Raw genomic sequence first — 27,405 nt, forward strand, 5'->3', positions numbered from 1 at the left:
CTCCTACTAATACACCTAGAATATTGGTAACTACAAAAAAAAAATCACCAAAGTATTTGTTTCTGTAACAGTTCAATAACAATGAGTCAAGCATAGGCTGAGTATACAAGCTAATAAAGAAGTGTCAGTATTAATTAGTTATTCACATGAAGCAACAGACAAACTGTGTAGGCCTTTTAAATACCATGTTACCCATCCTTCTTCACCTTCCAAAAAAAAAAAAAATATACATACTGGCAGATAGAAACTCTAATTTATTACTCTAACTGAAATGAAAAATCAGTGCTCTTAACCAGTGCAAATAATTCCTGCATAGTCCAAAAGAGGACTCAAATCAGTACACAACATTAAAAATTAACCCTTTAGTATGCCTTATTCCTGTCTTTATTTTGCATTTATTTTAAGGTGACTTCTTGTATTTCTAAATGAAGGTATCAATGACATAATCCTGGCTCCTATATCTACCTACATGTACATCCTGCAGATAACCCAGCCTGGCAAGGTTTTTACTTTCAAAACTCTACAAGACATCTACAGTTTAATTTTAAGGTTCAGCATATTCATATATATCTACAAATGACCACAGACATAAATTGGAGACTTTGATACAAGTTTACCCTTAAAAAATACACTGCCTTACATGTTAGTACAATACCTGTTGTGCAAGCCCTTCCCTGCTTTCTGTAGAACTCAGGAGAACTCTGCGATTGGCTAAAGCCTCTTCATAAGGCACTGAATCTGCACAAGGCTGCAGAAAAATCAAAAAACCCCTCTCAAAACATGTTACACACTAGATCAGAACATGCATTCTGCTTTTATTTTCTTACTACTTTCCTTACTTTAGTAAAGGAAAAAAACCCATGTTCCAAGTGCTTACCAGGTATAAGGAAAAAATGGTTTGAGCTCTTAAGAAATACTGCCCCAAAAGGTACAGTTGATTAAAAAGTGCTCAGAAAACTGAGTGTTAATTAATGATCAAAGGCATCTTAAGGTCCTCTTTACAAACATTGCAGTAAAGTGATTTAGTAACAACTGCTAAGCACATCACTTAATTGTTAATTTTCGTGAAGGCAACAGGGAGATCTGACAGCATTTAATCCTTTGGCTCAGCACATTTTCTCCAGGGTACCTCCTTTTTTTTTCCCCCTATGTCTTCCAGTGAATGCAAGTGTAAGAACATGTTTTCATTCACTCCATATTCCTGGTGAATACAGGAGGAAATTTACATAAGCAGCCACCCTCTTCTCCTTGGGAGTCTTGGCACAGAAATAATTAGTGGAAATGGGTAATGGCAGAAGTGGCACATACCCTCAGCTGTGAGGGCAACTACACTCCAAAGCTTTCAGTAGCATATTGCAATGCTATCCTCACCATTAGTGCAATATCCTCAGCCAAAACCTGTTGTTCAGACCATCTCTACTATTCCAAACCCTGCAAACCCTTAGTTTGTGTTCTGCTTGGCATAACCACCAACAGAACTGAGCTCCCTCTGTGCAAGCACACTGGCTGAACAAACCTTCTTCAAGGACTTCACATAAGCAGCTGCCTTCTTCTTGTACTGCAGCATGCACTCAGCTGAGAGAGGGCTGATGAACTCTGCCCCTCCCTTGGGGCCGTAGCTCAGCGAGGTGCTGAAGTGCTCCAGGTTGCTGCTGAAGAACGAGGCCATCTAAACACATCAAGAGAAGTGGCTCTCTGAATTAACCAGGAGGAGTCAATGGAGCAATTAGTCTTTGAAAAGACAAGTATTTAGTGAAGCTGGAGTTCTTAACAGGACTTTGAAACAAGCCGCAGGTTCTTCCATGTAACTCAGACCTTCCTAACACAAAGCATCCTCATCACAGGATCTACTTCTATCACTCAGTTGTTTTTAACTCATAGCCTGAGAATAACTCAAGAATCAACATGACACTACAGATTATTAATATCAGAGGCACACAGATTTTTTAAATTGTTCAGCTAAAATTATTTTTGTTTCTTAAAAATCTGCACAAGTTAAGGAATTGTTTGAAACAAAAATATCCATTACCTTGCCTGCTCCATTTGTTAAAGCAGCAACAGAGGATAAAATACAGTCATTTGTAGTTATGAGTTTCTGTGTGGCAGTTGGAACTTCCTGTTCTAAAGCAGCTTTCTGACTATAGTGCTTGGAAATATCTGGAAAATGAAAAGAACATTATGCCAAATTAAGAATAAAAAACTTTTTGAAAGTCACTCACAAAAGCATCTTAGCCTAAATATATTAATTTCAACAACACCAAAATTTAAAAAGAATCAAGTATTTATCATGTAAGAACATTCTCAAGGTGGCCTAATTAAAAAAAAAAAAGTAATTGACAAGTGAACAATATTAATATTGAACAATATAAAAGTGACAAGTGAACACTTTAAAACAGAGTACTATTGCTACAGAATGGAGAAATTCCAGCTCATCACCACCACAAATTGTAAACTGAAATAATCTTAAGAAGTTCAAAATTAGTTGGGATTGAGAAAGTAGAGAGAAATTAAACATTCTGGAGTATGGGAGTGTGAGATATTAAGAAGAGCATTTCTGTTCTGTTGATAGTTAATGAATTCTACTGACAGTTTTCTTCACTGCTTCTATTTTCTGTATTTCCTTTAAAGTATAAATTGCATTGACTTTATATTATAGTGACCAGATTAAGAGGTAGAAAGTATTCTAAACTTATCTATGCTACAAAACTCATGATTTAGGGTCTCATTTTGTGTGAGGTACAATTTTAATATCTTCTATTTTTCTTTAAAACAAGGACTCTGCAAAATGGGGCCAGACTACTCATGCTATTAGGAAAAAACCCCAATTTTGCTTAAAATTATGAAAGCTTAATGTTTAAATAGCTGAATAGTAAAAAAATCCAGTTCATCTCTATGGATCATTTTTCTCCCCAGAAACAGCTACATAGTACTGAAATTCTAGGACATGCAGGAACATCAGATTCAAAATTCTAAGTTTTAACCAAATACCCCTTCACTGAAAACATAACATATCCATGTTGTTCTGATAAAAGCAAGGTAAACCATTTTCCAGAAGAAGCCAAGTTTCAAAAAAGAATTTGGACTTCTTTGTAACCTTTGGTTACATATTCATGTTAAAAATAGTCATCACCCTAAAAATAGGAAGGAAGAATTCCACTTTGCAGACAGGTACTAGGTCAATGCTACATATGCAGGGAAAATATGTACATTTCACAGCATTCCATTCTGTGTGCTAGTTTCAGGAGAGCAATGAAGCTCAGAAAGTAAAGTGATGCTGCTCAGGAAAATCTGGAGAGCCACAACTAAATAATCCAGCAACTCTGAGGAACAAAGATAAGAGAATGGAAGAATGAAAACCATGCATGAATGTCTAAACAAGTGGTTAGTAGGTTTGGTTTCTTAGCTTGTAAAGGTAAAACAAACCAGATTTATCACATACAATACATTCAGCACTGTTATAGAGACTGCATGTGTGCTATGCTAAACAAGAAAAAGCAAAGCTGAAACAAGACAACATTCCCAACTCTCACCTTTTAAAATGTCATGGAATCCATGAAGACTTGCAGCAATGTTTGTAAACACAAAGTTGTAATTTGTCCTAAGGAGTCCTTCTGGTCTTGTACCTAAGAGTAACACATAAGAAGGAAAACCACAAAACTAAGATTTGACCATGAACTAAAAAAGTTAGCTTTGAAATTAATTCAGTTTCCACCTACTAGAACCATTTGCATGGAGGATGAGTCACAATAGATTAATTTACTTAAATTTTCCCTTCAATATCAAATATACATATCCCCAGTTCTGGCAGAGCAGGCAGGTGAAAGACTTTCAAGTCCCCTAGTTTTTATTCAGATTTCATAAATATCAGTTGTGTTGGTCTCAAAAACCACACATACAGAAAGACACAATCACAGCTGTAGGAAAAACAATCAGGGCCTTTAGAAAGAGTGAAGACTCAAATAACCTCAAGCTATGAAATAACCATTTTTACTGCTATTTACAGGATGCATTTGGAGATAGTTTCCCCACACATACACACAAAGGCTTTACCTCATTTTATTAATTTTATTATTTATTAGCATGACAGTTGTAATAACCTTATGAAAACGAGGGCTGGAAGCGATGATTAGTAAGAAAATGTAGTTTATTAACCATTTCATAATTAGGAGGTGACAAATACAGACTGTCAATCATCCCATAAAAACCCACAGAAAAGCAGGCACAGGGTAGCCAGCCAAGCCAGAACTGACACTTACTTGGTAAGGCCAGAAGACTGACATATGTGTGGAGCTTCTCGAAGACTGCAGTCAACCTTTTCATGTCTCTGTGCAGCTCCATATTTCTAGTTCTTAAAGCAGCTGTGCAAAGAGAAGACTCACACTCTTCTTCCAAACTAGGAATATATGAATTATTTTTTTTAAAAGCAAGCAATTGTCTTAAAAATAACAAGCTCACGAGTTTTAGAGCACATAGGTGTTCTCTACCTCCCCAGTGCAAAGCAACAGCAGACCAGGAATTGATTTTAGAAAGGCTAACACAGCAGAGGAACTTAGCAATACATGAAAATTACTGTGTGCATGGCCACTCCCAGGTGTTTCTGTCACAAGCCAGGAATGATTTACTCTCACAGCAAGGAACTGATTGCAGCAATTTAAGTTTGAAGACTTTTCCCTCTACTACATAAATTCTCTTTTGCTTCCTAAGGAGCACGAGAACAGGAATAAAGGAGACATAAATCAAGGGGGTTTTTCTTCCTTAGTCCAAACCTCTCTTAAAGCAGCTCTTTGCACTTATAATTCATCTCCCTTCAATCAAATCAGGAACAAAGATTTTCCAGCAGAAGGGATGTAGACCTAGCCAAGTTTTACAACATTGTTACATTTACTGATTGATGAAAAACCCTCAGAAAAGGTCAAGGCATTAACAGTTACACCTGAATAGTATCAATGCTACTGAATAACACTAAGAAACATTAATGAAAGCTTCATTATTTTTAAAGTCTCATCTGTGAGGGAGGGTGTGCGTGGAGGAGCTTTAAAATACATGGTTTTAGTCCTAATGCCTCAAAAAAGCTGTGCCTAGTCTCAAGGTTTAGAAAACAACATGCAAAAAAAAAAAAAAAAAGAAAACAAACAAAAAAAAAAAAGAGTTCAGCCTTTTAAGACAGCAGAGGCCAGAGTATTTTAAGGTTTGATTTAATATTTGAGTTGTAGGTGTTGACAGTGCTGCATGCCTAGCACAGTGCCTTTAAATTGGATCTATCAAATGAAAGGTACCTTTTTAACTGATAAGGAAGAATCTTTCTTAAAAAGCCTAAGTAGGAAGCTAGTTGTTCTGAGAAGGCCTTCAATTTCACAGTTGTTTCCTGAAAGGAAAAAACAACAGGTAAGTGTTTTTGCTCTGTAAAAATCCTTTTTTGGGTACTGAAAGGAGGAAATCTTACCAGGACTGTCACAGTATCCTCCGTGATGCTCTCAAACAAGTGCAGCATTCCTTCCTCCAGAGGGCGAACATAGGAAGCGTTTTCATGGAGATACTGTGAGAACTGAGGACACAGAGGTTTTAAAATGGTGCTTGCTGACAGCTCCTGTCAACTCTGCCAAGGTAACACCTGAACGGGACATTTTGGCCAAGCCCTGTCCCCCTCAACGATGCCTAAGATGTCACTAATGAGAGACAACAGTCCAGTGATGTACAGCAACCTCTTCTACAGTCAAAAACACACCTTGAGGGAAAGTGAGAAGCACTGGAAATCCAGGGAAAACCACACCTAGAGCTTGGCCAGGGCATCCAGTCTTATTTCAACTGCCATGCACAGCACACCAAACCCTTGCTTTTTAGTTTTAAACATTCCTGCATTCCTTCCTCAACTCCATCCAGTTAAGGCTAGATCCATGCACCATTTAGCCACAGAATAAACTATCCCACCTTCCTCCCAAAAATAGTCTCCCTCCCAGCCTTGTCCAACAGCACAAACATTTGCAAAGCTGTGCTGTGCAAAGTACTGAAGAATTAAACCCAAGTCAAACCAAGAGCAAGAGATGTGTCTCTTTTGTCTTTTCATCTGTGTCCAGCCCAGTTTTCAACAAGAGTCAAAGCATGCTAATGCAAAGCATGGAGCATCAACTGATCACAGAAGAATTCTTATTTCATGGACCTGCCTGACTTTGCTAAAAATTGCTTAATTAAATCCTACAATAAATTTTGCCTTTAAAAAAGCAGACCTGAGAACATAAGGTGTACTCTTACACATCAAATGTAACACCACCATCAGCTTTTCATTTTGGTACCTCAGTATCACAAAAAAGCTTCTTCCACAAATTAATACAGGTAGGCAAAAGCAATCCTGGCTTTTAATTTACCCCACAGAAAGATACCTTCACCTTTGATTATTTACACCACAAGAGCAGCTAAAGATCCCAGGCAAACAGAGTCCAAGAGATTTTAATTGTTCCTTGTGTTATTACAGTGTGGTAACACAGTGTTAACAAGAAGAGTGAGATGCTAAGCTCTGATCCATGCATGCACAAACCTGGGTGGAATTAGGGAAAATTCCTAAATCTAAAGAGGAAGAAATAACACATGCAGAATGCTCCTGGCTTGTGTTGCAAGAGAGAGGACTTGAATTATCCAGCATGATGCTGTAGACCCAGCAGAACCCAGCAATCCAACCCTCAAAGAGAAAAGGAATACTTGAACCTGGCAGGGAATTGTCCACATCTACTTTGAGTGTTTGGTGGGGAAAATAGCTTGAAAGCACCAGACAAGACCTGGAGTTGGGGAAAAATAAATCAGTGCAAGTCTGCTAAGCCACTACCTGACACTTGTTTCATCTTCTCTACCATATTAAGGGGACATTTTTGACCAACTTGGTGGAGTAGCTAAAAATAAAATTTAAAAAAAATCACCCTGAGAACACTTGCCAAGGAAATAGATAAATTAATAAAAAATACAGGAGCAACTACAGCTTCAGTGAGCAATAAAAGATGCTTCAGTACTGGAAAGTCACAGCAAAAGCTCTGAGAAGTAGCATGCATTGAGGGAATTAGGCCATGAATACACAACGGGGCAGAGTACAAGAGACATAATTATGAAAACAAAGCCTGAACTACTGAATCAGACTCAATTATAAGAAAAGGAAAATGAAATTATGGTTCTGATTAAGTTGCCTGTTTCAGCTGTGCTGAAAAACAATAAAGAAGTGTTAACTAGGAGGTCAGGGAAAAAAATCTGTGAGGAGAGATGTCTAGGAAATGTGATTTTATTGCTTTAGTGTAAACTGCAGTAGTATCTGAGAATGCAGTCACCACACTGGACCACATTAAAAAAAAAAAAAAAAAGAGACCACTCCTGCCCCAAAAAAATCTTAAAGATGACTAAACCCCATCATTTTCACAGGAAGGACATGCCATTCTGAGTGCATTTGGTGGCAGCAGCAAGAAAATGTTCTCAAACTATGCTGAATCTCTGCAGAAGCGTGTTCTAGACTAAAACAGTTGAAACAACTGAGAAGGCAAACAGAAAGGGATTCTCTAGTGGATAACCACCTCCATAAACATATTTGTTACCTGAAAAGAGGTTATAGGAGGTTTTCCAAAGAACAAGAAAGTTTTGTCATAGTTAACATTGACACCACATGCACTGCAGCCACTTGTTCAATGCAAACCACAATTCACCTCAACACCTTAAATCTGAGCCCTGGCAGCTACTAAACTGAAATTAAGAGACTGAATCACAAAATACACCCTGCAGCTTAAATACTCACAGATCCCCTTAAACTACAAAGTCACCTCTGATCTTAATGCAATTTGTTCCAAAGCATACATGTATACATCCCCACACAAATCCTTGTGCATAGTTATTTCCTCTAGTTCACAGCATAGGAAAACAAAGTCAAAACATGCAGCTCAACAGCTCTGGATGACACTCTCAGAAAATCTTTCCATAGAATTGTGTCAAAAGAGATGAGTCAGATTTCTCATACTAATTTCAACATGGTTTACAAACTTGAAGCTTCAAAACACTTACAGGAAACATCTTCACACAAGCAGCCCAAAATCAGACTATAAAGCTGTTTTTGACAAGGGAACAGAGTCCAGGTTCTCTCCCTCATATAAGTCTACCTTTTATCCTTTATTTAATATTACAGCTAAACACTTGAAACACAAGACCAGATTCTGTCTCAACATCTCCTATGCCCCAGTGCATTAAATAAAACAAGCTCTATTCAGCAGTGCAATATTTGTGAATTATTATTTTAAAACAAGTCAGCTGAACTTTCAACAGATGCACTTCAATTCAGCAATTAAAAAAGTCCAACTAATTGAATACATTTGTAGCTGAAGTGTGTAAACTTTACCTTCTGATTCAAGGGTGATATTGTGTCTGTTGCAGAATCAATGGGGAAGATCTGTACCTTCTGCTCAGTGTATGTGTGGAAGTTCAGGAGAGCTGTTACAAGTTCCTGGACAAAAGCCAGGGCCTGGCCAGCAAGGTCTCGCAGCTTCAGCTGGAAAGAAAGTTATAAAATGATTGTGTTTGAATGGAACTATTTACATATGAGAAAAAAAAACTGTCTGGATACAAAAAATCATTATCAGCAATTTCTTTCTTGTTGTTATTTCAGCCTAAAATACACAACAGCAATTATTTTAAACTTAATTTTTATTCACAAACTACAGAAGGGCATATTGTTCTCTGACAACAAAGTATCTCTTTATTTCACACAACTGGTGATGGTTTGCCTCTGCTGCATTTTTCAAACTTGCAAGCCACAAAAACACTGAGAGGTCAGCACAATTACAGAAACCATGCCTGAAATTTCCAAAGAACAACAGACTAATTGCTGACAACAGCTCAACACTAGGTTGCAAGGAAACCTCAATTTAATTAGTAAAAACAATGATGTTTTCTCCCAGAATTAAAGGTGTCTGCTTCTCTAACCAAGAGCACTCAATTCTTATTCTCCTGACAGAGCTGAGCTGCTGCTCATGAGTAAGGCTGTTCTGTGGCTTCAGTACAGCAGGAAGGTATCAAAGAAATTAATCCAGAATGGAACATAAATTCAAGAGAGAAGAAAACTATTCCCTGTTGGGATTTATGGGAAGAGAATAATGTTATAGTGACATTTCAACCAAGAATAACTTATCCTTCAGAGACTCTTAATGCTTCAATGGACTGCTAAATCAGGTCAGTCTTGATTATGGATCTGGGATGGTGGCAAGTAATTAAAGAAGTCATTATACTCAGCTTGTGTATGTTAATTAGTCATGTAAGGAAGGGAAACACACACATTGCTGTTTTGCTGTCCTTTACACCACAGCCTGTGCTAATACACCAATATTTTGCCTCCACTGGCAAAGCCAGTCATAAAAATCTGTCCTGGAGTATTTTCAAGATTGCAGATCTTGAAGCATGAGGCTGCCTGACATAGTGCTGGCAGAAAATAGCAAAAGGAGAGTTTCCATGCAGTTATTCAGATTTTTCTTGGAACTCAGCAGCAGCAACCTGAAATTTAAGGTTATTTCCATCACAAAGCTGAACAGCAAGTCACCTGTTCTCACAGCAGACATTATTGGGAAAAAGGTCTCTTTACAGGCACTTCTGAAGAATGGAGAAAGCAGTTATTTTAAATCTTCCTGCAGTAGCATCTGAATGCACTAACTTGAAGACTTGAGACACAAGGAAACAGAAAAACCCCACACTGCTGAAGAGTCCGTCCTCAATGGTAGCAACACAGGAAAATTTTGACTGCATACAGGTTTCTGATTTGCTATTGTAAAAACCCTTAAAATATTCAGCCATTCACAGAATGCTCATTTTTGAATACTGAATAAACAACATTCACAAGGAATCTCATTAAATTACAGCAGTGAACAGAAACTGTTTTCTAAAAACATTTCAATATATAAGAGTTATTCTGCTGCAAGCAAGAGGTGCTTTGGCAAGAAGTATCCCACAAAATGTAAATGAACCATGCAGAGATCTCCAAGTGACATGATTTATTCCTTGAAAGGGTTGTGATTGGTGACAAGTAAAGTTACCTAATACAGCATTTTAGTGCACACACCACTGCGCAGTTTACAACTGCACACATTCTCTAAAGCTCAAGTGATGTGACTGAAGAAGCTCAGTTTAAGGGAAAAGGAGTTTAGGATACCAAACCTACCTTTTTCCAACAAAAGGCCTCTGAACTACTGTAGTTTTAATCAACTTTAAAAATGAAATGTTCCACCTTCTAGCTCACTGAAGGTTGACACAATAAAAGAATATTTCATATAACTTTAATAAGACTCCTTGATCTAACAACAATATACACAAGCTCTTGAAAAGTGCAGAGGCTCTGTGGGCAGAAATGCTCTCAGAATATCATGACAGTAGTAAGGCAGGCTATCTTCTGCTATTTGAGGTACTAAAATGACTGGTTGTATTTCAGCATCTGTGTACAAAGTTGTGCAGAGCCACAGGAAAGCACAAGAAGCTCTTACCTGATTCCTTCTGTTGTGCAATGGTACATTCAGAGCATTGTATCGAGCAGATCCTACAGGACAAAAATTGAGTTTTATGCACTTGTTAAATCGTGGGGGAGAGACATTTTTTGGTAAATACTGATTTAAAAACGAAAATTCATTGCAGGGATATTACAGGTTATGTGAGCAATATTAACTAAAGAGATGCAAACAATTGACTCAAACAAAGTAGGCCTAAATATCCTCACTTAAGGGTTTCTGTGATTAAGTGGAAGGGAAATTAGTTCAATACTTGCCTCAGATTGTAAGCCAAACTTAATCATCTGAAGACCCTGAATTTGAAAAATAAGAGCAGACTCCTTTTGCCCAAAGAAAAATATTCATCACAAACAAGGGTGAAAAAATCTTGTAAAAGAAAACACACTTAAAGAATTCAAGATTATCTTCAAATTTCAATTACATGCCAAGGAGGGGCCAAGTAAGATTAATATATTTTTGAATGGTTTCCTTGTTTTTTAAAGCTCTTGTATACATTTAATATGATGATAATTTAGACTAAGATGTACTCTCCATGTATTTCAGCATTCTTCTCTAGTCATGAAGTAACCAGAATGATTATTCAGTTACAAGCAGCCACAATTGGAGGGGCAGAGGGCTATTTGTACTTAGAGAACAGCTTACAAAGCCTTACAGATTTAAAAGGGGTCACATCCATTCTCAATTCAGTTGAACAACAACCAGCTTAGTTTAAAATTTGCTCACAAAGGAAATTTACAGTTTCTTACTCCTTTTTTGTCATTCACATTTGGCTATTAAGACGTGGGAAGAGGTAATTACAATTTAGAGGAAAATAACCCTGTTCAAAATTATTGAATCCTACTTCTAACTAAATGCTTCAAGAAACTTTTTCTCTCTGTAAATCATTCTTAGCAGTCATTTGATTGTTACTGAAATTAGCTGCTAGTTACACTTGAAGCCAACTACAGGGTCTCTAGAAAGACAGTTGGAATCCACAGCAAACAAACACTTCCTGACTTCCACTGATCCTATCACTAAAGAAAAGTTCTCTATTTGCAGTGTTTTCTACTACACAAGCAAGGCATTATGCTATGGCAGCTGAGTGAGCAGAAAAATTACTTTAGCAAAGTTCTTGCTACAATGATAAGCACCTAAAAACAATGCAAGCTAAAGAAGCCAGAGAAGTAGAAATAGGCAGCAGATGCCAGGCAAAGAGAGAGAAGTGAAAAGGATCCCAACTCCAGGCACCAACACCTCAGTGTGATGTGCTCTATGGGAGTCAACATTTCCTGCAGAGATGATGATCTGGTGTTCCTAAGCCAAGACTCACTGGATTGCCAAACAAGTGGAGAGCTTGGCACACTCACCCCTGCAACACCTGCCAGATCAGCTTTTAGAGAACCTAAGGCTACTTAAAACACTGTCAGCAGGTTTTAAACTGAATGAAAAATGCAAAAAGCCACCAATGAAATACACAAAAAATTCAAAAGCCTGTTTTCACTTCTCTGCTCCTTCTTCACTACTTTCAGCTTTTTCACTATTCCAGGTCCTCCTTGTCTTGAAGGGTCCAGAAGAGTGCAGGCAGTGCCTGCCCAGCCTTGTGTTCAACTGTTTAGGAAAGCACACAGTGCACAGCAGCACATACTAACCCATGCTTGTACCAAAGCCATGCAAAGGCTGAGCACTCCTAACTCCAGGGGATCCTCTGCACTTCAGCTGATCTAGCAGCAGTTGGAAAGGAAGCAGAAAAACATTGCTTCAGGTAAAAGTCCCCAGGTCCAAAGGGCTTTTTTCCCCATGAAGGGACAAACAAGTCTAAGCAGCCTTCAGGTAAGAACTACTCTGTGTGTTTTCTGATCAGTGAGACAGAAATTCCCCACTAGAAATAAGTGCATCAATAATGATGCAATATCTCTGCAGCCACCAGTTTTCCCCCACCTTAACTTACTGCACCTCTTGAATATACCCTGCCAAAAATAATACTCTTTGAGATGAGTATCCAATCTTTATGGAGCAGCCATTAAATTGACAGTGTTCCTTCATTATTTACAATATTCTGTCAACACTAAATAAGACAAGTGGCAAATCACTCAAAAGCCTTCAAAAGTTTCAATTTTCATTATACATATAAAAACTTGGTATTTTAGAATTACTGAAGAAGACCATGACAAGTATCAGGAATACTTACTACAGTTACCTCCAAGTGTCTGTGCAGATGTCCAACATTTCTTACAGCTAATACATTTTAATTCATAAAGAGTTCTCCCTCCAGATGGATACCCCCAAAAAAAAAAATCAAACAAGATACCCAGACCAAGGCAATACGTACTTGTGTCATTAAAAGGTACTTTTTCATTAATTATGCATAGAGATTCTTCCAGTCTACTGCCCAAAGCTGCTTGAAGATTCTTTAGCTGTTGCTGGCTAAATAACAAAGAGACAAACGAAAAACCACACACACACACACACATTGTAAACCTTTAAAATTTCATCTGTATCACCAACACCATATCTCACTATAGGCATCCCTTGAGTGTACAGGTATCTGTCTCCTTCTAGAAGCTAGATAAAATAAATACAGTGGGAGTCATTTGTCCTCCTTTATCTCATATTTAACCCAATATTGAATCCTGATCCCAAACAAAAGCATTGAAAGTTACCATAAACTTGTAAATCCTAAATTCCATTCCTGAGAAGCTCCATTTACTTCAGCTCATTTTACTTCAAAAATTCACCTTATTTTCCTATAGTGCAACTATTATATAAGCTATATGAAGGCATTCTTTTCTACTAGAATTTGGATGGGAAGATAAAAGGGCCTCCAAATGAGTTATTATGCATCCAATGCAGTATTCCAATAAGCAGGCAATGAGTTGTCAATAATTCAATTAACTATGTCACATCACTATTTGAGATACCACAAAGGCTTTTCAAAACCCATATTTTTAAACACTGCTATGATACTGCCTGTTCTGACAAGACTTGACAATTATGTTCCTGATGCATTCCCAAGCGATTTTTCTCTAAATTTTCTTCATTTGCATTTGACTGTGCATGTACATGTGAACCTAAGTAATTAAGATTACTAATATAATGAGAATAGATTGCTGAGATGAACAGTAACATATTCCAGCATATACATATATCTACAAAGAACACTCCATTATTGATTCAGACCAAATTCCACACCTTACCCAACTTAAGCCCCCAAATTCTTCACTGTTTTGCTTCCTGTTTGACATCTAGAACTCCTGCACATATAGTGGAGGCTGGGGGGAAGGTGTCAAAGTGACAGGGGTTTTTTTTCCTTTCTTACAGTATTTGATACACAGAAACTTAGCAACTCTAACAAAGCAAAATAATCCAAAATAGACAAGGGAGATATGAAGAAACTGGCCAATAGGTAGCTTATGCACATTTACAAAGGTTTTTCTTGGAGAGCAGCTCCATAATTGCATAGAAACTATACAGCAGGTAGTGCAGCAGCACTGAGCATGATAGAAAATTAATTCCAAGACAAACTGCAAATGTACTGATAGTTCCTATTCAGACTTACAGGAATGACAAACAAGTAGTTTGACATGTTTTGCCTTACATTCTGCCCTTTAATTTTCAAGGCATGCAGGCTGTCAAGTCCCATATCCTCTGGCTTTTCTGAGTAAAGTGTGGGTGTCAGAGGCAAATGGATCCCTTCCCTTGACAAAGCAGGGAAAACAGAAGGGCAGTATTCTCAGGGACACATCCTGCCATGTGCTCAACAGACAGTGATTTCAGTGTTTAACATGAAGTGTCAGGCTTTATTACTTTTAAAAACTTAATACAGTATCACTTAAAATAGCAGGGATAACTTTTTACAATAACATCAATTACCCAGTCACCATGGAACATGATAGACAAAGCCTGAACTGACTAGTAGCAGATTAAAACTACAGCTTTTCAAACACCACAAAAAAAGCAAAGAACAGCCAAACACAGCTTTCCTCCTCTTTTGCAAGTCATTTTTAGTGAAACCCTGACTTGTATTAGTGGAGTTATTGGATACAAGTATCTTCACATCTATCAACATCATTAAAATACCCACTTGAGGGTTACCATGTCAAAGAAGGAACTCTGCATCTGATCATTCACTACACATCTTATTCATTGCATTAAAGATCTATACTGCACGTGTATCTTCTAAAAAAATGCAGTTTAATGAACTTCAGAGAAATTTGGCCTAATTGAGGCCCAGTTGAGGACTGTGGCCCTAATTTCATTTGGGCCACAGTCCTCAACTTCCACAACTTGTCTTCAAGACAATGAAAATATTCCAAAACTAACAATATAATTCCCTGATAAAAACTTTCAAATATTCTAGCTGTGAACATTATAGCTGAAGAAAAAAAAATGGTTCAAGAAGCTTTTGCAACGGAAGGGAATTTCTAAAACTCTTTTCCATCAGTTCTCTCAGCATATGTTACTCAAACTGTTCTTAGAAGCAGTTTTTACAAACTCACATATCTTTGTTCATACCAAATTTTACTTCCTATGGTTTTGCATTATAAAAAATTCTTCCAACTTTCATCAACATTGCTGGTACTGAAAAAGCTTGGAGACAAAACTGCTCTTACTGAAAGCAGAAATTGTCTAGTGGAATTGTCTGGTTCCATACATAGCAAAGGAAAAGGGGGCTTGACCTGCACTGATCACATTTGTCCTCATGATAATACAAATTGAGTTTTATCAAAGTCTTTCAATTAACCCCCTTTTTAAAATTATATTCTTAAAAAACAATCCAGTCAATGTTTCACAGCAATTATTTCTTTACATCAATGAAATAAAGCCACTTACCATTCTTCAGTTCGAAGCCTACAGTCCTTAGCTTCTCTTTCTAGTGTCTGAGACTTGATCTTTATGCAAGAAGATAATCTCACAATGTAAGTGCTGACACAGCAAGACATTGCATTTCAAAACTTTTCAAACTTGCAAGCAAGAGGAAAAACTCCTTACTTCTAGTTTGGCTTTATCATTCTGCAGCTTTTCTATGGTCTCTGTGTATTTCTTTGTTAAGCTGTCCACCACAGCCTGGTGCTGGGCAGCATCTGTTTCCAAAACCTCCAGTCTGCTCCTCAGCTCTGCTTCTAAACGTTTGTGCTGCTCATCTGCTTCAAAGAACTACAGGAAGGAAAGAAAAGCTCTTTTAAAAAGCTTCATTTTACTACTGAATCCAGTCCTTTAAGTTACTCCAGTCCTTTAAGTTACTCCAATTTCATTAGGCAGATCAGGTTAACAGCAATTACCAGTTCTCAGAAAAATAGAAATTTTATTTTATTTACAGAGAAAAGATTCAGGAAAGTTTTGTAGCACTAATAATTTTTAAATATATTGCTGACTAATAGCAGGCACACGAAAAACTGAACTTGAGCCAAAAGGTTTTTCTCAAGTTTTCTAAAGTGAAATGCATTCCACTCTGGTGAAGTAGCTCCTAATTAAGGCAACTTGCAGAAAATATTTTAAACTTTAAAGCAATTCTGAAACAGTTAATAAACTAGTAAGAAATTTCCTATCAGTACCAGGCTATTTTCAGTAGGGCAGCTGTCACCAGAAGTTAAAAATCTGAATGAGAAAACATGTATTATGTGATTCCACACACTGTCTTAGGAATCAAAAGTCAAAATACTTGATTTTCCTAGTGAACATCTTTATAAACAATCTGATCTAATCTACTGCTTTGCATACAACTAAGCTTCTAGACCCACCAGTTTTCAGACAGCACTTTACTTTCCATATCTTTGGTTCTAACACCAGTTCTCTGAACCAACAATAAAGGCAAAACACAATTTCACTCACAAGTATATGCAGTCGTTCATTTTCTTCTATTTTCTTCTGAAGATCTTCATTGAAGACACTTTTCTGTTCTTGACTCAGCTGAGATGAGGATTCCACACTTTTCTAAAAGAGTCAAAATGCACTCATTATGTCCAAGTCCCAGGTTTGTGAGAACAGCTCCCACAGGTTATTCCCAGAGGGGCACACCAGCAGATGTCCTGCTGACACTGACTGACACATCAAAAGTGGGAATATGGCACTCAGCACCAGCCTCAAGGCAGCACACTTTCCTTTCCTTCACCCCCCTGTGACCCTGCCTGGAGAAAGCCTCCACTCAGGGGTCCCACCCACACTCCCAGGGAATCAATCCATCACTTGGATGGGCAGCAGCCCACCTGAATTCACTGGAATCCTGCATGATCCCATGCAGTCAGCAATCCCAAACTCTCCATACCCAGGCTCAGCTGCTTTGCTAGCTGTGTGTAAGGCACATCTGTGCCCAGGTGTAAGGCAGGTTGCTCTCAGCAGGCTGCAGCACAAGGTGCCATGGAAGCACAGGGTCTTCCATCAGCCACACACATCCCTCTGCCTGCTTCCTCATTTTCCACTCATTTAATCCAAAAGACTCAGATCACTGAATGCCACACACCACACTGCTGAAGAAAGGTATTATCTCCAACACAGGGAAGATTCTATGCATTTAAACTCAACACCAAACCTCAAGAACTAGGGATATGTAGGGCAGATAAGTCACCTCTGTGTTTGATGCCAGCCTGTGAACTCCACCTGAGATATGGGCACATGTTCTACTCCTTCTAAAGGGATTGCACACAGACCAGGGAACTAAAGCTGTGCATTTTAACAGGAAAGAAACTCAGTGGCAATTGTTTGCAAAGCTCCTAAAGACAGGCTGATGTCCTTGAAAACTTGGAAACACAGCTAGCAAAACAGTAACTAACACGGTTTGAAATAAAAGAACAGAAGGGTCAAGCTGCATTTGAAAGAACAATCTATTGTGGTGCATGAATAATGTAGAGAGAAGCACTGTGCTTGTCAAGGAATTGGAAAACAGAAAAATGGGCAAGAGTTTAGGGGAAAAGTAAGAAAGATGATCTTATTACTAATCAATTGAATGATCTATCTAAAGCCAGTCTTGATAACTACAGCACATTGAGAAAAGACAGCACCAAAAAGAAAAGACAGCAGTAATTAAGAGGGGTTTCTTCATGAGGAAAGTAGCAAGAAATGCTTGAGAATTACTGAAGTCCAAGCACACCACCCCTGGAATTGTGATGTTGCCTACAGAAGGCACAGCTGGTCTTAGAATATGACATCACAAGGTTTAATCAGCAAGCATTCTGGCAGAAAAGATCAGTGTTGAAATCATTCTGTCATTTTGAAATAACATAAGAATACAAGCTAAAAATTTAGATTTCAAAGCATTTGACAAGATTCACATAGAAAAGCTATGATCACAGGCTGAAGAGTTAACTACCAACATCCAAATTACAAAGCCAAGAGGTGGGGATGGGAAATGAGGAGTGATCAGCTTTCTGCAAAGCAGCTGACTAATCACAGAGCTCCAAAGTATTTCCCACTTTTTTGAACACTTAATAAATACCCATAAAGGAAGACAGCAATTCAGCATCAGTCAGCTGACAGACTAGAAGAGTAGAGAACTACACAGCATGCATTATATATATATATATATCAATATCTGTTTTATGGGTGTTTTCACTCACATCAGGTAAAATAACACAAGTTCTGACAAGAACATTCAGCTCAACCCTTGACACAAAATACCTGCTGCTAAAACTCAGGATAAGGCTTTGACAGGTGAGGAGCAGACATCTGCTAAGCAAGTTTTCTTTGCCTTCAGCACATACCTTGTTCTTTTTGCCTCGAGCTTCACTTAATGCAAGTTCATCCTGAAGCAGCTCCACCCGCTTGGCAAGTTGCTGATTTCGAAAGGTCAAGCTGTCCATTTCTTGTTGCAGTTTTCTCAGGGACTGATCCTTCATCTTCAGTTGTTCCTGAATGACAGAAAAAAAAAAATTAATTTTAAAATCTTCACATTTATTTTTACACATTAAAAACAAGTACAAGTTAGAAAATTGCTACACTTTTGAAAGACTGAAGAGACAAAGTATCATTTCTGAACTAAAAAAATGTATTTCACTTCCTTGAGCTGGTCACAGATCATACCCAAGTAGCTATTTAATTCTATAATTATCAGAATCAAACTTCCCCTTTTACAAACTCAGCACTTACAGAGAACAGCAGGCTAGCAGCAAAACAGAAATTCTTTTACTAAAATCAAGTTCCCTCCTCATTTTTTTATTGACATTACTTTTTTCTAAAAAAAGTACCCCTATACACTTATTTTGTCACAGCTTAGTCCACCTGACATGAGCAGTTTTTAGAGATTACCTTCAGTGAGGCAGAGTTTGCTTGCTCATCTACAACTCCTTTTTTCAGGACTTGGTTCTGAGCACGAAGCTGAAAAACAAGAGATGCCAGTAACCATGCAAGGCAGCAGAATGAACAAAACCCATCCATGAGAAAGTGCAGAAAGCATCACATTCTCTCAGGAGTGCCAGGTGTGAATGACTTTTCAAGTGTTCTCTTCAGACAGACAGCAGTGGTATCAGGTTGAAAAGGCATCCAATTCACATCCTGACTTGCCAAAGAACAAGAAGTAACTTTACCACCTGGACACTTTGGTCAAATACAACAGAATTCTTAATAAATATCCTTGGAGACCAGTTACTTAAATATAATTAAGATCTGAAGAACTAGGAACAAATATGGAAAAGTTGCAACCTCTTTCTTGACTAATGAAGTTCCTGGTCATTTTCAGGGCTATTTCTGTCTCTCCCCTCTCTTCCCAAAACTGTTTATAACCAGTTCTGGAACACAAGCAGGACTCATAAGTCAAAATCTGTATTAATTCAAGAGGAGTTTAATGCACAATTACTTATTACCAGTGGCAGCAGATGATCCAGAGAGAACAGAGTGACATAAAAAGCATACAAAGAAAAGCCCTCTAAGCCTTACTTACACAGTACCCAAAATCTGAGCTAAAATCACTGCAGTGAAAAGTGATACTCAAGAAATCTATTTCCCACAGAGTCACTCCACAGAGTACCTCCACCCTGCAGCAATGAGGATACTGACAGTTCCATTGTCCCATTCCTTGAAAATTGCTTGGATCCTGGTTTCTTCAAAGGCAGTTTGCTTTCATTTGACATGTGTGAGTCCAGCTGTTGCAGATATAAATTAAAAGGGTTTGTGCAGGTATCTGGCAGGTGCATAAAAGGCAAGACTCAGTGTAAAACAGCAGTGGCTCATTGTTTCAGTGTGATGACTGCAGTATAAATGAAAGGTCAGAAGTCACTGCTAAGCACAGCTGTTTCCCCTGCCGTGTTCCCACTGTGCTGCTCAGGCATCACAAAGGCAAGACAAGAAACCTCCCAGTGCACACAGAAAAACTTCCAAGCACAGGGTTTCCCTAGCAAGAAGGAGCAGTGCAGCTTTCCACAGCTGTCTCTGTGCCACAGCTACCACTGCAGGGACATGTGAGGAGCAGAGAATGAAGCAGCTCAGTCCTGCTGCACACACAGACCCAGCTGAAGTGGGACCCACACAGGCTGCCACAAAGCTGCCACAAAGCTGCTTCAGGAGAGAGCAAGCAGCTGCAACTTTTGTGTTTTCAGAGTCTCTTCTTCTCCTCATCCTTCTTCTGGACTGGTCTGTGAACCAAGAGGAAAAGCAATCCTTTGGCAGGGACTTCCCCCAGCACTGCTTGAGCCTGTCAGACTCTTGTCCACCTCTTTCCATGGCTTTCAGAGCACCTTTAGGTGAGCAGGCTACTCCAGGGCTACTCTCCATTTCCACCTGCACACAACAAGCAGCCAACAACAAAGTGAACAGGGCTCTGCACAGGGGAGTCCCACAATGAGCTGCACTGCACGAGAAATGGGATGAGATGAAAAAAAATAGTTCCAGAAAAGGAGCAATGGCACAGGCTGAGAAGTGCATGGTGAAGCTCAGAGAAAGCTCCTGGGCACCATGATGCTAAAAGAAAGGATCCAGCAGCAGGAACTTTGGGAAGCTACAGTCAGAAGTCCACATTTCCAATGCTCATTCAGGAATCAAGCACCAAAATCCCTCCATTATCTCATCCTCAGCCACTACTGATCTCCAAGGAATAACAGAGCCTCTGTATAAAACAAGGCATGTGAATTCTGTGACCTACAAAGCTGCAAAACAAATTAAATGTTCTTAAAGCTATTTTGTGGCATCAGTAAAAGGCTATCTATCTGTAAACTATTTAGATGCTACACATGGTGTTTTTGCAACGGTTCCAGGGAGAAGAGTATTTAAAGACATGGTTCTGTAAGCTGGGAGAAGTGGAGAAGTGTCAAACACAGACAAGTGCCTTGTAACATTTGCTGATGTGGGGCTGCACAAAAAGTGCTGCTTTTCTTCCCCAAGGCTGCTGGAGGACGCTGCCACTCAAGACCAAGAGTCTCCTCTTCCTTTGAGTGAAGAAGAAAGAATGAAGGGATCTGTACTAAGCAAGGCTCCACTATTTCACAAGTCACCTCAGGCACCATGGAAAGAAAGGCATTCTCCGCTACGGGCAACTTTTAAACACATCTCTGCAAACCCCGTGCCAAGCAGCACCACAGACGGGATGCAAAGTCAGCTAGGGCAGAAGAAGGGAGACAGACAGGAGGCAAACGTGGAAGCAAATGTCCTGCTCGCTCCCAAGCGCCACTGACACCGCCGAGCTCCCGCACCCGGGAGCTCACACGGGGGGAGCACGGCCGGCACCGGGGCAAATGTTCACCAGGCAAAACCAGGGCCCGAGCCCGCCTGGAAGCGGGGAGCAAGGGAAACACGGCCAGTGTCAGTCCCCCGGCACAGCCGAGCCCGGTGTGGGCACGGCAGCACGTCCTGCACACGGGGCCGTTCAGCCGCGCTCCCCCGGCACCCGCGAACCCGCACCTCCCGCCTCACGCCCGGCACCCCGCGCTCCCGCGGAAAGGAGCGCTGCAGCCCCGAGCGGCGCCGGCACTGCGGGCCCCGCTGGAGCCCGGTACCTTGGAGTACTCCTGGGCCAGCTTCTGGTACTTCCCCTGCAGCTCCGCCGCCGCCGCCATCTCCGCCCCGCCGGCTCGGCTCAGTTCGGCCGGACTCGGGCGCTGCCGGCGGCCCCGCACGCCCGCGAATGGCAAGACGCACTTCCGGGTTCAGGGCGGCGGGAACGCGGTGACGTAACCGCGCCGTGCGCGAGGCGGCGGGGGCGGAGCTTTAGCCGCCGGCGCCGCCATCTTGACGCAACTTCCAAGATGGCGGCAAGAGGGGGGCGTGGCTGCGGGGGTGGAGCGGGTCTGATCACGTGACACTGACGAGGCGCTCGCAACGTTGCCTCGGCAACGGGCTACGGGGCGCCGCCCCGCCCAAAAAGCTTCGCCCGCGAACGGGGCTGGGGGTCATGTCGCGATAATCGCGATGCTCCGGTGTCCCGGAGCCATCCCTGCCTGGCACCCGTGCCGGTCCCGCGGCTCCCCGGCCGGGCAGCGCTATCGCCAGGGGGAGCCCCGGGACTCGCACAGACGCTGAAGGAGCCGCGGGTATTCGCGGGCCCCATGACGGATCAGTGAGACAAAAGGCGGGTCCGACACTTCCCTCAGCGCCCAGTGCGGGTCAGTGCCCGCGCCCGGCTCTCCCCACAGCCTCCAGCCCTTACGGAAGGATGTGGGAAACGCCAGCCACTTGTTTTTAAAATTTTAAAAGTTTAATGATAATAAAATGGTGATAAAAATAACGATATAATTAGAGTAATAATAACTTGGGCAATTTGGATTAGGACAATATGAGACAATAGAAACAAAGAGTTGCGGACGTCCGGGTACCTTTTTCTGGGCAGCACAAGCCCGAAAAAGGACACACGTTAACAGAGGATTAACCCTTAAAAACAACAGCCTGTTGCATATTCATACACCTCATACATGATGCATAAATTCCATTCAAACACAAGATTCTCTCTGGTCAGTGTCAGCTTCTTCCTCTGAATCCTGACGGCGCCTTCAGAGCTGAGAGAGGCAGGAAGAAGTTCGTCTCTTCTGATAAGAGAACAATAAATTCTTTTTTTCTGAAAGATTTTGGTGTCCTGTGGCTGCTGTTTCTTTTTCTTTAAAAAGTATCTTACATAGCATAGTTTCTATTTTAACATTATGTTATAACTTAAAACTATATTTAACACACTACTAAAAAAAATACAGCATAACTTTCTAACACAACACATATCATATTTGTTTTAATATTTGCGAAAAGCCAATCATAAAATATGCATTTTTCTCAAGGAGATGCTGAGTGTATCCATTATATCCCGGTGAAGGAGAGCACGGGTAGATCCCCAGCCGTGCAGAAACCCGAATTCCACAGTCTGGGGTATCACTGAGAGGGGATCTCATCGATGCATGTAAGTATCTCAAGGTGCCCAGGGGATGGTGCCAGGCTCTGTTCAGTGGTGCCCAGAGGATGAGGAGCAATGTCTGTAAACTGAAATACAAGAAGTTCCTCCTCAGCGTGGGGAGGAATTTCTTTACACTGGGGGTGGCAGAGCCCTGGCACAGCTGCCCAGGGAGGCTGTGGAGTCTCCCTCCCTGCAGACATTCAGAGCCCACCTGGACACGCTCCTGTGTCACCTGCTCCAGGTGACCCTGCCCTGGCAGAGGGGTTGGAATGGATGATTTCCTCAGATCCCTTCCAACTCTAACAAATCTGTGATTTTGTGATTCTGGCTTTCTACACCCAGTGTTGTCCTAGAGGGGCCCTTCTCTGCTCCCTTCTCTCCAGCATGTAGGTCTCTGTTTCAGAGCCACCTTTGAGCTTCTCCAGCATTCAGCCATCCTTTTGAGACTGCTGAGCTCTGCTACTTACCTCACATTTGCTTCTTTATCCTCACACTGGCCAAACATTTAAACGTGTATACACCATCAGCACACTTCAAGCAGAAAATGAAAACATCATAAAAGGTGTATTTGGTACTGCCAGTCAATGCAGAATTTTGTTTCTGAACAGATATTTAAGGAAAAGAATAATAAGGCAAAATGTGATGAGACTTCACCAGTATATGCTGAGCATCTGGTGATTTGCAGGTTAAGGGCTTCCTGGTCTAGGACAGAGATGTAGCAGCAAATTATTATTTTTGTTCTGTTTCCATGGTATCATTTTTTTCCACTTGATTTCAGCACGGTGTCTTCATAGCTGTTCCTCAGTAGTGGGTAGTGCTCGAGGTGATAAATCATCGTTTTGTTACCTCCTTTTGTCTTTGTTCCCCTCAAGTAGGAGTGGATAGAAGGTGCCCATAATGGAAGCTGATTTTTTACTTAGTCTTGAGGCTTTGATGGTGTGTGCTGTTCTTTTGCTTATCACAGTAGTGAAGTTGGCAAGCCCTAAATATGACAGGGGGGCCAGATTAGTAAACATGTTTGTGTCTCCACAGGAAGCCTTAGTGTTGGAGGACATGTTGCTGATCCCTATTGCCAGCAACAGCACTGTGCATTTTTAGGAAGTATAAAAGGGGAGATAGGCAAAACACACACTGTCATCATTCATCCAAATGATCTTGCTGCTGTTCTGCTTGACTAGAAGAGCTTAAACAGCAATCCTGGAATAAGAAATAAGGAAGCTCGAGTTTTTAACTATTAGAGCAGATACACTTCTGTTTCCACTGCATTTTGCATCCCCTACAGAAGTTTTCTAGCAAAGCCAATGGGGTTTGCAACTGCTGCAAACAGATCAGGGTTAAGAGCAGCACGCCTTCCATGGTATATCCTTATATGTCAGTGCAGTAAATTTTGTATGGGAAAATTATTTAAAGCCTTTACATTTGACTCCAACCTGTACTTTTAAGTTTGCATTTTCTAGGATGTGTCTTTCATTGAAATGTTGCACTGAAATACTTTGAACATACTCTGCAAGCACTCCCGAGGTTGTGCTGCCTCCAGAGATGCTTTTGTGATGCAGTTCTCCCCTCACCTCTGGTGCAGCGAATGCTGGCAGAGAGGTTTCACAGTTGAAAGCTGGGAGAGGAGCTCAGGGAATTACACTGCCTGGTTGTGGCAGAATGAATTGCTTCCCCACTGACAGCAGCAGTGCTCCTGACTGGGCAGAGAGCACTCGGAGTGGAAGAGCACAGAATTTATTCTCCTGCATCCACCCAGAGTGACAAGACCCAAGTGTACCTCATGTATGGCATTTATCACAGGAGGCAATGCCAGTTGCTTGGAACAAGTGAAAGGAGCAAATGAAAGCTGGGTGCTCTTACTGCTTTAAGGCTGAGAGCTGGCTGCAGGATTTTTAGGCTCACCAGAGCAGCCCTACTGCAGTGTATCCAAGAATCAGGCCAGCCTCTTGTGTTTCACAGTGGTTCTGTCTCTTGCCCAGTTTCTCACAGATCCCAGAGTCCCTATAATGTCAGGAACATACAACATTGTAATTTATCAATTATCCCATGGTGGCTCTTGGCAAACAGCTTCAGCAAATTTCCCTGAAAACACAGGTGACTGAAGTTAGCTTGTTTGTTTATTTAGGTTTTTTCCCCCTCTCTCGCAGGAAATTCTCAGATTCATCCATTTGGTTTGCCGTGGCAGCTGTGAGTGCAACTTCCCCAAACGTCAGCCGTACAAAAAATGTCTTCCTTGTTCTGTTTCCTCTCAAGCACATCCTTAATTCTCACCTCTCCCTGGAGAGCAAGGCTGTCCCAGCACTGCAGCCCAGGGACCACAGCGTGGTGTCCTAAGGCTCCCACAGCACTGACTCAGTAATTGCAAGGGACTGCTCCTCTTGGCAGGGGCTTGGAGTGAGAGAGCTCATGGCAGTGGAATGCCAAGCAGTGTGGGGTGGTTGGCACAGGACCCCCAAAGTACAGCCTTCTGTGCTACACCCACGGGAATAAATACAGGTTATGGCAGCAGGGCTTCATGCAAGCTCAGAGGTGACGTGTGGAGCAAAGGAATCCCTCCCAACACCCCTGGCAGTTTTGTTTCCATGGGGAGAACAGACAGCAAAGGACAGACAGTGTAACAGAGGCTGTCCTTCCCTCGTGTCTGTGCTCTGCAGCTGCTACCATGGGTGTTGAATTCTAGGTGCAGTCTCAAGACAACGAATTTATTTAAGAATTACAGTGATTGTTTCAAAATCATCCTATTTTCAGGCTCATTTCTCCTCCCTTCCTGCTCAAACCGTGTCTTCCCCTCTGTCTTATTTGTCAAAACTTTTACTCACAGACCCTGGGAATAGGTGCAGATAAAGAAATAAACAAAGAACGCATTTCAGCTTATCCAAGATGTTTTCTGTGCTTTGAGAAAATAAACTTCATTGTCATCACTTATGTCCTCAAAAGTACTCACAACAAAAGGGTTTCTAAGAGACAGGAAAAATTCAAAAATGATTGGAAGAGAGCCATCTTCAGTCATCAGACTATCACAAGCAGCAAATAAACCACATCCTCGGAAGCTGCGAGCACCCGAAACTGGTGTTTTGTTTCTGTTATCGTAGCAACGGCAAGTCTGAACAGCAGGATGTGTGCTTACAATGCACGCTCGTTATTTCTCATGGTGACTGTAACACTCTGCTCGTTAAGAATAACCTTTCACCTCGTCAAAACCCAATTGCTCTGATAAAAAAAAAAGGCAAGTAGTAAAAAAAAAAAAAAAGAAAAAAAAAGAAAAGAAAAAGAAGGTATATGTATGTACAGATAGTGCAGCTCACAGACCGTTTAGTTATTATTCATTATCTTGATTTAGTGTTTCCACAGCATTTAAAAATAGAAATGGGAACAAGTCACTCTCTCTCTCTCTCTCTCATGTCCCTTCCCAGCCCATAGGTTAAATAGCTTGAGTCATCTACAGGGTGTGTGCATGGCCAGGGGAGCGGTGCCTTTGTACAGAAAGAAATTGCTGAGGACGAGAAGATGGAAAAAGTGAGCAGGCAGCTGCCTGTGATAAGTCAGAGCTGAACTTTGCAGCTCACATTCCACGTGGGTACAACACATACCAGCCCTGTGTGCAGCAGCAGGAACTGCTGTCCCTCCACAGCAAATCCTTACTGATACTCGCTCCAGAAACCAGCAGAACTTAGTAACAGCTCAAAAAGTTTGGGTTTTGAATGTGGAATTCCCCTTCTGCGGGGAAGTGAAACCTCTTCCCTAGCTCTGCCGTCTCTTGTTGAAGGTCTGTGCATCTTCTACAGCCTCGTTTCTTGCTCTTCTTCACACTTGCAGGAGCCATAGCTGAGAAACCTCAGCCTGGCTAGAACTGCCCACACAGATTCCAGAGTCTTGCAGGTTTGCTGGTGAAAGAAAAATAAAAGCAATATACATTAAATCCCAGGAGAGAAATTGCCTGATTTTACAGAGAAAGAAATAATGGAAGAGGAGCACTGTGAAGATTATGGAGTGAGAAGTGGATGCGCTCTCATGTACCTCAGTTGTGATACAGATTTGCAAGCCTTGGGAAGAAGTCCTGACTTACCCATGCAAGGAACATCCACAAACCTGGAGCTGTTACCACAGCAAAGATGTCGTGGCTTTGTCTTCTCTCCAGAGACAGACACATGAGCAGAGAGAGGAGAGAGCTGGGAGGTCTACCAGAAGTTTAGGGAACACTTTGATCAGAATTATTCCTGTTCATGATCTACTTTTTATGATTATTTTTTAAAAGGACTGTGGTGCCTCTGGGAATAATTTGGACTTTTGGAATGAGCTAAAGCCAGGTCTTTGATGTGTAAAGACCAGGATGCACAGGAAGAGGGGGACGGAGGAGATGTGGGGCAGGGCTCCTCACTGACAGCACAGGGAGAAGGCACAACACACCACACCACAGGAGGAGAAAGCCATAAACAGTTTTTTGGGCAGCATGAGCCCAGAGATGGGAATGGGAGCTTGCAGCAGTGGAAGGGAGGATTAAAAGGCAGCAGGAGAGCATCCTGATCAAATCAACTGCTGGGAAAAGTACCTTGGCAGGGACAGGCTTGTCTTTGTGCATTAGTGTGAACTAGGATGGAGATACAGCACAAGGAGCAAGGTGGTGTC

The 27,405-nt window shown here is 41.1% G+C and overlaps 1 protein-coding gene across 1 annotated transcript in view; it reads right to left on the bottom strand.

Annotated features, from left to right (window-relative positions):
- The window catches only part of PPP1R21 (protein phosphatase 1 regulatory subunit 21), a 31,751-nt gene extending 10,222 nt beyond the window's left edge, over positions 1-21,529 (bottom strand). Inside the window, exons 1-16 of the mRNA XM_036380551.2 lie at positions 21,404-21,529; positions 18,726-18,794; positions 18,182-18,328; positions 16,317-16,418; positions 15,477-15,641; positions 15,318-15,376; positions 12,817-12,911; positions 10,488-10,540; positions 8,360-8,509; positions 5,444-5,545; positions 5,277-5,365; positions 4,257-4,393; positions 3,531-3,623; positions 2,030-2,157; positions 1,517-1,669; positions 656-748 (exon numbers count right to left, since the gene is read on the bottom strand). Coding sequence (XP_036236444.1) covers positions 656-748; positions 1,517-1,669; positions 2,030-2,157; positions 3,531-3,623; positions 4,257-4,393; positions 5,277-5,365; positions 5,444-5,545; positions 8,360-8,509; positions 10,488-10,540; positions 12,817-12,911; positions 15,318-15,376; positions 15,477-15,641; positions 16,317-16,418; positions 18,182-18,328; positions 18,726-18,794; positions 21,404-21,463 — 1,695 coding nt within the window. The 5' untranslated portion in view covers positions 21,464-21,529. The remainder of the gene's footprint in view (positions 1-655; positions 749-1,516; positions 1,670-2,029; positions 2,158-3,530; positions 3,624-4,256; positions 4,394-5,276; positions 5,366-5,443; positions 5,546-8,359; positions 8,510-10,487; positions 10,541-12,816; positions 12,912-15,317; positions 15,377-15,476; positions 15,642-16,316; positions 16,419-18,181; positions 18,329-18,725; positions 18,795-21,403) is intronic.
- Positions 21,530-27,405: the final 5,876 nt, after the last annotated feature.

Source organism: Molothrus ater, chromosome 3, assembly GCF_012460135.2.
Source record: "Molothrus ater isolate BHLD 08-10-18 breed brown headed cowbird chromosome 3, BPBGC_Mater_1.1, whole genome shotgun sequence".
Taxonomy (NCBI): domain Eukaryota; kingdom Metazoa; phylum Chordata; class Aves; order Passeriformes; family Icteridae; genus Molothrus; species Molothrus ater.